Source organism: Mixophyes fleayi, chromosome 8 (genome assembly GCF_038048845.1).
Source record: "Mixophyes fleayi isolate aMixFle1 chromosome 8, aMixFle1.hap1, whole genome shotgun sequence".
NCBI classification, from domain to species: Eukaryota; Metazoa; Chordata; class Amphibia; order Anura; family Limnodynastidae; genus Mixophyes; species Mixophyes fleayi.
In genome coordinates this window covers 11,249,654-11,264,252 of record NC_134409.1, presented here as the reverse complement: position 1 = coordinate 11,264,252, position 14,599 = coordinate 11,249,654, and the positions used below count along the sequence as shown (strand labels likewise).

At 42.5% G+C, this 14,599-nt stretch overlaps 1 protein-coding gene across 7 annotated transcripts in view; it reads right to left on the bottom strand.

Annotated features, from left to right (window-relative positions):
* Positions 1-14,599, bottom strand: part of LRRC7 (leucine rich repeat containing 7) — a 257,250-nt gene that overhangs the window by 55,443 nt on the left and 187,208 nt on the right. For all 7 annotated transcript variants that reach the window (XM_075181893.1, XM_075181890.1, XM_075181891.1 and 4 more), the window contains 3 exons: positions 13,040-13,109; positions 10,042-10,141; positions 6,156-6,280 (listed from right to left, as the gene is read on the bottom strand). In XM_075181893.1, coding sequence (XP_075037994.1) covers positions 6,156-6,280; positions 10,042-10,141; positions 13,040-13,109 — 295 coding nt within the window. The remainder of the gene's footprint in view (positions 1-6,155; positions 6,281-10,041; positions 10,142-13,039; positions 13,110-14,599) is intronic.

Sequence of the window (14,599 nt, the reverse complement as noted above, 5' to 3'; positions counted from 1 at the left end):
ATGACAGTGTCTGATTGGATGATATGGCTGTGTCTGATTGGTTGCTATGTGCGTCGTTTCTATGGCTGTGTCTGATTGGTTGATATGGCTGTGTCTGATTGGTTTCTATGACAGTGTCTTATTAGATGATATGGCTGTGTCTGATTGGATGATATGACTGTGTCTGATTGGTTGCTATGTGCGTGGTTTCTATGGCTGTGTCTTATTGGTTTCTATGACTGTGTCTGATTGGTTTTTATGGGTATGTCTGATTGGTTGTTTGGGGTGTGTCTGCTTAGTTGCTATGGCTGTGTCTGATTGGTTGCTATGGCAGTGTCTGATTGGATGATATGGCTGTGTCCGATTGGTTGTTATATGTCTATTTGCTATGGCTGTGTCTGATTGGTTGCTTTGTGTGTAGTTGCTATGGCTGTGTCTGATTGGTTGCCATGAGTGAAAATGTTGGACCTAAATGCAATGTAAGTAAATCAGCTCTTCTGGTTCTACGAGCACCACCTAGAGGTGTGCGGAAAAATGAGCGGAGATTCCTAGTATAATGGCCTAACGGCATAACGGCATTGCGGTGATGTCCACTCGGCACATCGGCAGCAAATGAATCTCCTCCCAAGCGTTTCTTGCCAAACTTTGCGCATGTTTTACTTTCCTCCGGTACATAAAATTCTTATCTAATCCCTGTTTCATAATTAGCGAGGCTTTAAAAATCGGTGTCATTAGTTGAGTCTCTCCATCAGTTGGTTTTCCAGGAAAAAAGGAATTTAACTTGAAGTGTTCAATTACATGTCTCAACGTTTTAAAATTAATTACATAGTGTAAAAAAAAATAACATTAGAGAAGATCCTGACGGAATCTTGTTGCCTGGGATACTCTTGAGAAATTACAATGTGTAAAGGGCTACATGACATTGCATATTGATGGTTACATAAAGATTACTTTAGTTCTTGAAGCATAAAAAAATTCAGCAAGTTTGAGACAACTTCTAAAACAAAAATAATAATTAAAAGAGTCTTTGTGAAAGTTTAGTACATAACGGTGGATTGATCTGGATATTTAAAGGGCCACTGAACCAAAAAATGTAGTTTTAAGATGAAAGTCAAATATTTTGTTTAGTGTTAATCTCACATAACCCTACAGCTCTGTTTTTTCTTACCAACTGTGTATGATAGTAAATTGATAGTAAATTAGTTGTGTGCACAATATTGTTTATCTCTAAGGTAAATAATTTTTATATAAACCGACATCCGCCAAATCTCCAACTCTCCACCCACTGCGGCTGCTGTGCAGGACCTCACCAGGATGTCCAGCAAGAAAACGGCACAGTGTGCAATGGATGTAGGAACCAGGACCAGAATGCAACAGAACTCTAATAATATGATCCTTCAGTGTTATAATAAATGTCTAAAATTTCCAAAATTTGCAGCAGGAAAGCATCAACCAACAAATGTCAACCAACAAAATATATTTTCAATGTTTTGTTATTAATGACTATGGACCTGATTCATTAAGGATCTTAACTTGAGAAACCTCTTATTTCAGTCTGCTGGACAAAACCATGTTACAATGCAAGGGCTGCAAATTGTTAAATACTGCCTGTTTTTCATGTAGCATACAAATACTTGATAGCTTATTTGTGCACTGAAATTTAAAGTTGATATTTGTGTGCTACATGAAAAAAACAGTCAGTATTTAACTTATGTGCAAAGCAGAATACTAATTTGCACCCCTTGCATTGTAACATGGTTTTGTCCAGGAGACTGAAATAAGAAGTTTCTCAAGTTAAGATCCTTAATGAATCAGGCCCTATATTATTAACAGTTGACATTAATGGAATAGTTTCTTTTTTTTCTTCTGTGCATTCTATTGTGACCTGATATTCCACATATGTGTTGGACGTATCCTGCAGTGTATTTTCTGCTAGAGCGGAGCGGACCTAAACCCGTATTCATCATTGCACGTATCTTCACAACCATTTCTTGTAGAATACGGACGTGCCTATACCCAATTCACGTGCGTTTTTTTAAAAAAACCCTCTTACATTTGTTTAGCATTAGGCAATGAATCAGACCCACAGTATATACATGCTCTACTGATATGAATTAGTGCAACAATGTTCCTTATATTTCAATCAGAGTCTGATATTGAGGGATTTGGGTGTAGCAGTCTCACGACTAGTGTACAATTCTTTCTACAACACAAGCTACATAATATAAACATTGCATACGTTGGATAGGCATCTACATTAGATTTAATATAAAACCATATCCTTTCCCATGGGGAAGACGTCTGATGTTTTCTACGGCTTCTAGTCTCCTTCTGCGTTGGGTGAATACAGAGACACATTTCACAAAGCAGCGCGGCTGCCAGACCTATCCGCTAAGAGCGAAATCCCAGCGTGATACCTCCAATACTATACACACAAGAGATATGTTCACAATGCAGACCGCTCTCATCGCAAGATAATTTGCAGTATATATTCATGCACGTAACCCTGTCAGCGCTAGAGCTTACTACTGATGTGAGGCCAAGTTTGATTTCACTATTTAAGAATCTTTTTTACATGGGTTTTCCCCCCAGTACAAATAAACCTTAGATCTTTTTTTTTTTGTTTTCTTCTAATTTTATAGTTGAGTAAATATATTTTTCATTTAGATGCATTATATACAGAAAAACAGACAAAACTGAACAAAATACACCTTTCCACAATTTCTGTCTATTACACATATATTTCAACCCACAAAATATAACGAAATTGCATTCTGCAACCTGCAATAATTATAAGTATACCAAATATCCCTTTTTATTAGTACTTGGATCTACATGTGTGAGTCTAAATAAAGTAAGTATATAATTTTTTTTTAAACTCCCTGTGGTGGAGTTGGTAGTGATATTTATTTTTTTACAATTGTACAGGGTGATGTGAGAGACCTGGGGGTAGATTTACTAAGAATTGTGTTTGGCGGCGGTTTTAAACCACCACACATGGCTGAAGGTTTTGTGGCCAACCCGCCATATTTACTCAGGGCCGGATTAAAGGAATGGAGGCCCCTGGGCTAATGGGGCCCCCATTCCCCCGTGAGCCCCCGCCTGTGAGCCGCCCGCCGCCCCCCCCCACCACAAGCGCTTACCTATTTCTGTTGTCCTGTCACTGTAGTCCTTCCACGGCGCGCTGTAAGCTCCTTACTGAGGAGATCTCATGAGAGTTAGGCTCACAAGATCTCCTCAGTAAGGAGGTTACTGAGCACCATGGAAGGACTACAGTGACAGGCTCAGCAGCATTGATCGGACCAGGGGCGCCCACGCACCAAACATTGATTCCGCTGAGCACTGTCAAGGGCCCCCTGGATGCCCGAGGCCCCTGGGCTGTAGCCCAGTTAGACCTCGGATTAATTCGGTCCTGTATTTACTTTAGGGCGGTTTGAGGCTAGGATGTTGAATGACTGGCGATGTTTGGTGGATTGAAAACAGCTAAATCACCATCAAAATCACCCCCCAAAAAAAGACCGGTTTTCTTTCCTGCTTCTGATGGGCTTGCTAGCTCCAACACGCTGTTTGAGCTATCTTGCCATTCAGAACATAACAAAAGGCATCAATGACTTAAAAATTATGGAGCAATCATTAATTATTGATTAAGTGGCAAAATTAATTTATATTTAACTTATGGGGGCAAATTTAAATGTTCATAATATTAAGGGGGCAATGTTATTGCATTATTCTATTATGGGGACACTACCTTATGCCACATGTATGCATCATAAATACTTATATCCCCCGTTATCAATGAAATAGTATTGCCCACTTAATATAGTGGAATATTCATATTTCCCCATAATTTATAAAACAATAGTACTTCGCCCTTAACATAATGAAAAATTAAATTTGGCCCCATAAGTTAATTATAAATTAATTTTGCACCTTAATCAATAAATATTGATTGCCCCCATAATTTGTATCTCAATGGTGTCTCCTCTTATGTCGCCTCTCAATACCACCTCTAATAGCAGCTTAGTAAATCTGTCTGTTTGTATTTTGATCATGATAAAAATTGGATTTGTAAAGTGGTGGTTTGTTACACTGTGGTTATCAGTCTTTCAGCGGTTTGACCTTTAGCAAATCTGGTGGTTTCATCAAAACGCCCTTTAGTGAAGTTTTTCCCCTAGACTCCCCCCATCCTGCTAGGAAACACTGGTGACCAGGGCCATCTTTTCCATTGGGCACGACGGGCACGTGCCCGGGGGCCCCACAGGCAAGGGGGCCCCATAGACAGGGTTTTTAAGTAAAATAAATAATCCTGCAAAAAAAAAATCCTGCAAATATATCTATATCTATCTATATATATATCTATATATCTATATATCTATATATATATCTATATATGATACACATATATAGGAGGTAGGGGCCCCGCTGCACTGCTTTGCCCGGGGGCCCATAATGTTGTTAAGGTGGCCCTGCTGGTGACGACTCCACTGGTCTTTCAGACACACCTGGAAGTGCTCCGTTGACCGAGTACTGAGTAATCTAACGCTGATTGATTTGTATTTGTGATCGGGAAGTGATTGGGTGTCCAGAAAGACAACAGATAAAGAGACCCAGTCCTGAAGAGTCTATTATATAATTATGTATTTGGAGACGTAAACAAGCAGATCAGTTGTGCTAAACATTTTCTGGACCCCATGCAAGGCACAATAAGGGCAGTTATGATCACACTTTTCAACAGTGATAACAAACTAGAAGGTAGGACTGGATTTGAAGACAGATAGTGACAGATTCTGATGGAGAAAGACGGCTTTTCAGGAGTAAGGATCAGGGACTGGATGGGCTGGGGTGCATGGGGGGGGGATCTGCCCCCTGGGCCGGTCCCATAGTGAGCCACCTTGGACTGGGTCACGGCGCTACTTGAATTTTTCTTAATTTAAAACGTTGCTAATAGGCTGCTTAGTCGAGTCTTTCCCCCTGGGCTAAAATTTGGCAGGCGGCCCCTGGTAAAGATCCATCACAGCAAAAGGTCTAAAGCATAAGAGTGCATGGCATAGAAAGAAGCGTCTATGGCGTAGAAAGAAGCGTACATGGCATAGAAAGAAGCGTGCATGGCGTAGAAAGAAGCGTGCATGGCGTAGAAAGAAGCGTCTATGGTGTAGAAAGAAGCGTGCATGGTGTAGAAAGAAGCGTGCATGGCGTAGAAAGAAGCGTGCATGGCGTAGAAAGAAGCGTGCATGGCGTAGAAAGAAGTGTGCATGGCGTAGAAAGAAGAGTGCATGGCGTAGAAAGAAGCGTCTATGGCGTAGAAAGAAGCGTGCATGGCGTAGAAAGAAGAGTGCATGGCGTAGAAAGAAGCGTCTATGGCATAGAAAGAAGCGTGCATGGCGTAGAAAGAAGAGTGCATGGCGTAGAAAGAATTGTGCATGGCGTAGAAAGAAGCGTGCATGGCGTAGAAAGAAGCGTGCATGGCGTAGAAAGAAGCATGCATGGCATAGAAAGAATTGTGCATGGCATAGAAAGAAGCGTGTATGGTGTAGAAAGAAGCGTGCATGGTGTAGAAAGAAGCGTGCATGGTGTAGAAAGAAGCGTGCATGGCATAGAAAGAAGCGTACAGCTGCTTGTACGGACGCTCCATTTAAGGCAGCCAGTCTCTGTGCACAATACCTGACCAACAGGTTGCCTAAGTGCTAATTAGTTCTCAAGGTCTATTTTGATGCTACTATGACTACCTGATAGTGATCTGACTTCCCATTTGACTGCGTTTGTAGGCCAGCGACTCTCGTTCTCTGACTATGATATTGTGCTGCTTGTTCTGACCTCTTGGACCCTGACTGGTCCGTGAATGTGCTCTGATTCCATTATTGTCCTGTGCTGCCTAGTAAAAGCCCCAATAGTTCTGGGTGTATATAGAACGGTGCTGTTGAGTAGAGGTGTAACTTCTCCTATAGACGATTTTCCATAGGAGTAGTTTGCACCAAAAAGACTGAGTGATGCTTTAGACATTTATAAGTTGGTTCTGTAGGTCTCTAAAACGCCAATTACACAAAGTGTCACATTAAAAAACAAAGCAGCAAACTGATCACAGTTATACAAAGGGGTAAGTTGTAATATGAGTATAATTCACCATTCTCGCCTAGAGAGAGTAATAATTGTTGGTTGTGTGTTAACCTTGAACTGACCTTGACTTTCCCAGGACCTTCTTCTTCCTCTTTCTTTTCTTCAAACTCGAATGCCACTGTCATCCTCTGCTGTCGCTGCTCTTCCCAAAGCGTGGGGTTAAAGCTGTCGCTGTCAGACTGGAAATCTGTATTATAAACACACATTGACTCTCACACATGCGGCTGACAGAAAATTGTTACCATTTTCAAGGTTGTCAGAAACAGATTTTCATCACCTAAACATTACAAATCTGGTTAAAAGTGAGAAGGAGACTAGAGAGACACCAACGTTCACTCCCATATGTACAGATAAATTAGTGTACATAACTATTACTATTGCATTTTTCAGTTGCTTTATGGTGGAAATCAAACATATACTAATAATATTTCTAATACATCAACTGGTCTGAAGCAGAATCCAGACATCCTTTATTAAGTGAGTTTAAAAAAAATACTGTTGTCTGAACTTCCACAGCCCCCGAACTTTCCTAACTCAGAAGTAATCACAAAAATAGAGTTGTATCCACTAGATGGATATCATGCAGCTACTATCTGGTGGCTTCATGGTGCCTGTGATGAGGAAGACGTGGTGCGTGTGGTGAGGAACACATGGTGCATGTGGTGAGGAATACATGGTGCGTGTAGTGAGGAAGATATAGTGCGTGTGGTGAGGAACACATGGTGCGTGTGATGAGGAACACATGGTGCGTGTGGTGAGGAAGACATGGTGCGTGTGGTGAGGAAGACATGGTGCGTGTGATGAGGAACACATGGTACGTGTGATGAGGAACACATGGTGCGTGTGGTGAGGAACACATGGTGCGTGTGATGAGGAAGACATGGTGCGTGTGGTGAGGAAGACATGGTGCGTGTGATGAGGAACACATGGTGCGTGGGATGAGGAACACATGGTGCGTGTGGTGAGGAAGACATGGTGCGTGTGATGAGGAACACATGGTGCGTGTGATGAGGAAGACATGGTGCGTGTGGTGAGGAACACATGGTGCGTGTGATGAGGAAGACATGGTACGTGTGATGAGGAACACATGGTGCTTGTGGTGAGGAAGACATAGTGCGTGTGGTGAGGAAGACATGGTGCGTGTGATGAGGAAGACATAGTGCGTGTGGTGAGGAAGACATGGTGTGTGTGGTGAGGAAGACATGGTGCGTGTGGTGAGGAAGACATGGTGCGTGTGATGAGGAACACATGGTGCGTGTGATGAGGAACACATGGTGCGTGTGGTGAGGAAGACATGGTGCGTGTAGTGAGGAAGACATAGTGCGTGTGGTGAGGAAGACATGGTACGTGTGATGAGGAACACATGGTGCGTGTGGTGAGGAAGACATGGTGCGTGTGGTGAGGAATACATGGTGCGTGTAGTGAGGAAGACATAGTGCGTGTGGTGAGGAAGACATGGTACGTGTGATGAGGAACACATGGTGCGTGTGGTGAGGAAGACATGGTGCGTGTGGTGAGGAAGACATGGTGCGTGTGATGAGGAACACATGGTACGTGTGATGAGGAACACATGGTGCGTGTGGTGAGGAAGACATGGTGCGTGTGGTGAGGAAGACATGGTGCGTGTGGTGAGGAAGACATGGTGCGTGTGGTGAGGAAGACATGGTGCGTGTGATGAGGAACACATGGTGCGTGTGGTAAGGAACACATGGTGCGTGTGATGAGGAAGACGTGGTGCGTGTGATGAGGAAGACGTGGTGCGTGTAGTGAGGAACACATGGTGCGTGTGGTGAGGAACACATGGTGCGTGTGATGAGGAATACATGGTGCGTGTAGTGAGGAAGACATAGTGCGTGTGGTGAGGAAGACGTGGTGCGTGTAGTGAGGAAGACATGGTGCGTGTGATGAGGAACACATGGTGCGTGTGATGAGGAAGACATGGTGCGTGTGGTGAGGAAGACATGGTGCGTGTGATGAGGAAGACATGGTGCGTGTGATGAGGAAGACATGGTGCGTGTGGTGAGGAAGACATAGTGCGTGTGGTAAGGAACACATGGTACGTGTGATGAGGAACACATGGTGCGTGTGATGAGGAACACATGGTGCGTGTGATGAGGAACACATGGTGCGTGTGATGAGGAACACATGGTGCGTGTGATGAGGAACACATGGTGCGTGTGATGAGGAACACATGGTGCGTGTGATGAGGAACACATGGTGTGTGTGATGAGGAAGACATGGTGCGTGTGGTAAGGAACACATGGTACGTGTGATGAGGAACACATGGTGCGTGTGATGAGGAACACATGGTGCGTGTGATGAGGAACACATGGTGCGTGTGATGAGGAACACATGGTGCGTGTGATGAGGAAGACATGGTGCGTGTGGTGAGGAACACATGGTGCGTGTGATGAGGAAGACATGGTACGTGTGATGAGGAACACATGGTGCGTGTGATGAGGAAGACATAGTGCGTGTGGTGAGGAACACATGGTGCGTGTAGTGAGGAAGACATAGTGCGTGTGGTGAGGAACACATGGTGCGTGGGATGAGGAAGACATGGTGCGTGTAGTGAGGAAGACATAGTGCGTGTGGTGAGGAAGACGTGGTGCGTGTAGTGAGGAAGACATGGTGCGTGTGATGAGGAACACATGGTGCGTGTGATGAGGAAGACATGGTGCGTGTGGTGAGGAAGACATGGTGCGTGTGATGAGGAACACATGGTGCGTGGGATGAGGAACACATGGTGCGTGTGGTGAGGAACACATGGTGCGTGTGATGAGGAAGACATGGTACGTGTGATGAGGAACACATGGTGCTTGTGGTGAGGAAGACATAGTGCGTGTGGTGAGGAAGACATGGTGCGTGTGATGAGGAAGACATAGTGCGTGTGGTGAGGAAGACATGGTGTGTGTGGTGAGGAAGACATGGTGCGTGTGGTGAGGAAGACATGGTGCGTGTGATGAGGAACACATGGTGCGTGTGATGAGGAACACATGGTGCGTGTGGTGAGGAAGACATGGTGCGTGTGGTGAGGAAGACATGGTGCATGTGGTGAGGAAGACATGGTGCGTGTGATGAGGAACACATGGTGCGTGTGGTGAGGAACACATGGTGCGTGTGGTGAGGAACACATGGTGCGTGGGATGAGGAACACATGATGCGTGGGATGAGGAACACATGGTGCGTGGGATGAGGAACACATGGTACGTGTGATGAGGAAGACATGTTGCATGTGGTGAGGAAGACATGGTGCATGTGGTGAGGAAGACATGGTGCGTGTGATGAGGAACACATGGTGCGTGTGGTGAGGAACACATGGTGCGTGTGGTGAGGAACACATGGTGCGTGTGGTGAGGAACACATGGTGCGTGTGATGAGGAAGACATGGTGCGTGTGATGAGGAACACATGGTGCGTGGGATGAGGAACACATGGTGCGTGGGATGAGGAACACATGGTGCGTGGGATGAGGAACACATGGTGCGTGGGATGAGGAACACATGGTGCGTGGGATGAGGAACACATGGTGCGTGGGATGAGGAACACATGGTGCATGTGATAATTTCTCAGTACAATGGAGAATCAACACACAACCACTGGTTGTTACTTCATGGAACCACAAACAGCTACATTACTGGCAGGGTGATTGGAGCAGCAAGAGAAAGTGGCCATAGGGGGAAGTCTGGTCAGATGTACCCCTCCTGACCAGGGTAATTACTCCTCTCTGACTCTCTTCCTAGTGATTCTGATGTCATACAGTGAGCACAGAGCATTCGTACACTTCATACTCTGATCCGAGTCATAATACAATCCGATGCTCATATGTGCAGCTCATTTGTGGGTCATGGACCCCTTGTCCGGGTGTTGCCCAGTATGCTGTTGCCCAGCACTGATATAAAGGAATGGAATGTTGGGTATAAAGTTGTTTATTGAAACCAATATTTACCTTCATCACCACGTGGCTGCTGGGGGAACATGTAATTGGTTAATACCCTTTGCTTGGTGTCAGGGTGCGCCTCGGTCTGTAGAGGAATGAGCGCTTTGGACTGAAAGAAATAGAGTAAGAGCAAGTCAAGATGTTTCTATGTCATACTGAGAGAGCATAGGGGATATTTTGGGATTCTGATAATGAGTTGTAGGGAAAATGTTTGACCCACTACCCAATGGGCAGTGAAATGAATGGGCCAGATCTCAATTGGTCTAATAATTACTTTTTCCACCAGCAATGAAAGTTATTAGGTGGCATCCACAGTTAGGAGCTACTGACGTTATCCACCAAAGAAGATAAAGAGGAAAGGGATAAGGGTGGAATAATTTCACTGCAGAAACAGTTAAAAGTAAAAATAATAATCTAAAGATTACATCGTTATACACATGTGCATTATATCTAAATCAGTTCATCTGCAGGATGTAGAATCAGCATTTTGAAATATTTTAATTACGATTGATAGTTCAGCTATACGATTTAAAATAAATATTATACATTATACAACAATAACATGACCTTTCGTCTATAATTACTATATCCAACAAATAATTATATTAATATTACCAGTATACACTAAGATGTTCTTAATCTTATGAGCATTATGTAGTGAGGAAACAGTACAGAAAAAATGCATGCTAATTAGAGATTATCAGGCTCGGTTCCTCGACAACCGAACATACCCGAACTTAGGTACCTTCGCGCTTTTTCGGATTAGAAAACGAGGCAAAATGTCACTGTGACAACGTTGGATCTCGGATCTTGCGAGTTTTGGATTCCTTATTAAGATCCCCATTTTTCCCCCATTTTTCTTTTCTGCCACTGCTGTGTGTCAATGTGTCCTAGATGTGCTAGGAACTGCCGTGTGTTTGTGTCATTGCTCTGTCGCTTACCATCCAGCCAGATCACTGCAGTATTTGTCCGAAAGTGTATGGAAATAATAATGTGACCTGTGAAGTCGTCAAAATTGACTGCAAATGACTTGAAATTAGTGTTATTGAGGTTAATAATAATGTAGGAACAAAAAAAAGAGCAAAATTATGTGATTTTAGCATATATTAGGATTTTTTTCTAAAAAATCCAAAACCAAAACACACGAGGGCGGTTTTGCCAAAATCAAAACCAAAACACAAAGCTAATCCAGATCCAAAACCAAAACCAATTCACGGAGGTCAGTGAGCATCTCTATTAATAATATATATATGTGACAAGGTGCTGTAAACGTCTGATGAGGACACGTGTAAAAGTATTCTTGACTTTGTCAGACATTCGTGGCAAGTTGGTCTATTGTGAGAAGACTATAACGTTCATTTCTTGGTAAACCAGGTCAGACTTGCAGATGTATTGCAGCAATTCATGTACATTGGCTAAGGATTAAGTGAAAAATATCTGCTACCTTCTGACAGATCTCTATTTAGTTTAGATGTGCAGAGCTCTGGGTATTTGAGCAAATTGCAAAAAAAAATAATAATTTGGCGCCATAGCGCCATTTAATGCAATAGACGCTAAAGATTTTAATCTAAGACCACTTTTCCTTCAATGTTTGATTTATTTACCCCTCTGGCTGTTATATCGAAAGCTGTAGAATGCCTTAGAATTTTCAATAAAATCAACGTAGGTAATGTATTTATTTTGTGCTGCTTAACAAATATCTTAGTAATTGTTTTGTGTGTTCTCCTTAAAAATGGTGTATGTGACAATTATTTTATTAAGTGCTACAGCAAGTTTGTGAGCTTATGTAAGGCACTTACAATGTATTCAGTGCCGCTGGTAAGATCTGATGCATAGGGGGAAATTCAATTGACCGCAAGATATTTTTTTAACACCGCTGTTAATTTTAACGTTATTTTTTTTCGAGCGGGTTAACTTTACCCGCGATTCAATTCCATTTTTAATTTTTAACGCTACATTTTTTTCATGAAACGGTCCTCTCGCACTCCAGTAGTAGGTCAATTGAAAGTATAAGGTGGGTGAGAGCCCGCCGCATTAAAAGCTAATCAATTGTTTTATAACGCGGCGCGTTAAACAGGCCAATATGTTGTTTTATCTCGCACCTCTTTGGGGTGTGCTAAAAATAAAAAAACCTAAGAAAACTATTTGAAAACATGTAATAATGAAAAACAAAAAGATAAACTATGTTTATCAGTAATGCATAACATGAAAAGTTGATTTTCTTGTGAAAAATTAATGAAAAAAAATTATAAAAAAAATAAAAATAAAATCACTAATTAAATATATTTATGTATGTTTTTTGTACAAATATATATGGACTAATGTGTTTTGACATGGTGTCTAAGTGGATAGCACTTCTGCCTTACACCACTGGGGTCTTGAGTTCAACTCCCGACCATGGCCTTATCTGTGTGGAGTTTGTTTGTTTACTCCCCTAAAAACTCGCAAGCACCAATGATTAACGCTCGGGAGCAGCGTTACCTCTTTTTCAATTGAATTGCATGAGTTTTAATGCTACGTTAACGAAAAACGGTCGCTATAGCAGTTAAAAACCCGCGTGGCATTTTTTTTTTAACGCTGTGGGAAAAAAACCCATTGCGTGGTCAATTGAATTCCCCACATAGAATCTAACGGGAACTCCAGTTTAAGAGGAACCCCACAAGGATGTGATGGCAGCCCACATGTTGGAGCCGTAAAACTGTCCTCAGTAGGTTGCAGCTGACAGAAGGACAAGATAAATAAAGAGGCTCGCCCAGGCACACTAGCGTAGGAGAACAAATAGGGACACAAGCCCTGAAAAAGAGGAATTGCAGGTTTCTTATAGTGACACATCCAATTCTGGGACACCGGTTCCGGTTAGATACACCCTGTTGTTTTCTTCTGCCCTGACCAATCCCAATAAACATTGCGATGTGACCAGGGAGGGTGGGGGTGAGGGTTTCACCCATTTTAAGAAATGGACCTGAAAATCACATGGAAAATAATAAAACAATTGACATGTTTTTACCTGATTGTCTGAAAGCCACAGAGCAGCAAGTTCTTTGAGTTTAGTAAAGCTAAACGGCAAGTTCTTTAACCTGAAAATAAAGAGGAAAAAAGTTACCTGATTTAATACGCTGATAAACAATTATGATTTAGTAACTGTATCAAAATAAACCTTTTAACACTGAATGGTAACGATTCAATTAGAAGATGTCTAGTGTAGAGAAAATGAAAATAAATCTATTGTCTATACTGTATGTTTGGCAGTACTGCCCTGGAGAATGCTGGAGTCACTGTTGAATTGAAACAATGAAATACAATGGTGCAGAGTCCTAGGGGTAAATGTATCAAGCTGAGAGTTTTCCGGTGGGTTTGAAAAGTGGAGATGTTGCCTATAGCAACCAATCAAATTCTAGCTGTCATTTTGTGGAATGTACTAAGTAAATGATAGCTAGAATCTGATTGGTTTTTCAAACCCGCCGGAATACTCTCAGCTTGATACATTTACCCCTTAGAATGTAGAACAGACCAGGAAAACAGTCACAGAAAATTGATACAATGAATTTCAATGAGACTCCACCAATGGTCTAGACGCAGCTAACCAATCAGAGTGGCTTTCTCCAGCTCTAGCCAATCAGTGCAAAGCCACTCTGAATTGGTTACTTGCAGACAGGCCTTACTACTTGCTGTCAGGGGTTCACAAATAGCAGCGTCGTTTAACAGGGATTTTTTTTCTATCCTTAGGATTGTGTACTCTGCTGCGGTCTCATTGTGACAGCATATAAATAAATGATAATACAAATTTACCTTTAAAAGAAGAAAGAAGATGATCCCTTTGGAATTAGGAGTTTAACAAAGGGATGGAGGGAGCATTTATTTTAATTAAAAGACTTTTTCAAAAGTGGTTTTCATTTTTTATTTTTTTTAGTATTGTTGTATGTAGTACTGGATGCTTGGGTGCCAAGTTTGGATGCCAGGAAATGCTGGCATTTATAGTCCTACAAGAATCAGCATATCCAGGCGGTTTATGGCTGCCAAGACTTCCTGGGACTATTGGTGCACAAATTAAAGCTAATTTTTTTTTTTTACATAAAATACTTGCCAACTTTGTATTGTTGGCCACCGGGGGATCCCGGAGGGCGGAAGGGCACAGGTCACGACAACTGGTGTTATTTTGGCCCTGCCCCAGGATAAAAGCGAAGTTTTATTGTGGAGGCGGGTCCAAAATGAGGCGATTCACCATGAATCACGTCATTGAGGCTCCCATTGGCCAGGATGAGGGAGAATTCTGGGACATTCTGGGAGAGTGGGCAAGTATGCATAAAATCATAAAAACATTATTACCCCAACATCCACTGGTTTGGGTTGCTGCAATCAGACCCAGTGCTATCAGGAAGGGGCTGTTTTTTTTCCTGGGGGGCACATTTGTTTTGCGGAACTGATTCCCTAGGGAATTCAATTCAGTACTGCCCCTGTGTTCCACTATAACAGGGTGGACTCCACATTGCAGGTTCCCCAGTCCTGGCTATGAGCGTGCTTGGTTCACTTTTATGGGAATATGTTTTTTTTTTTTTAATTAATTTAC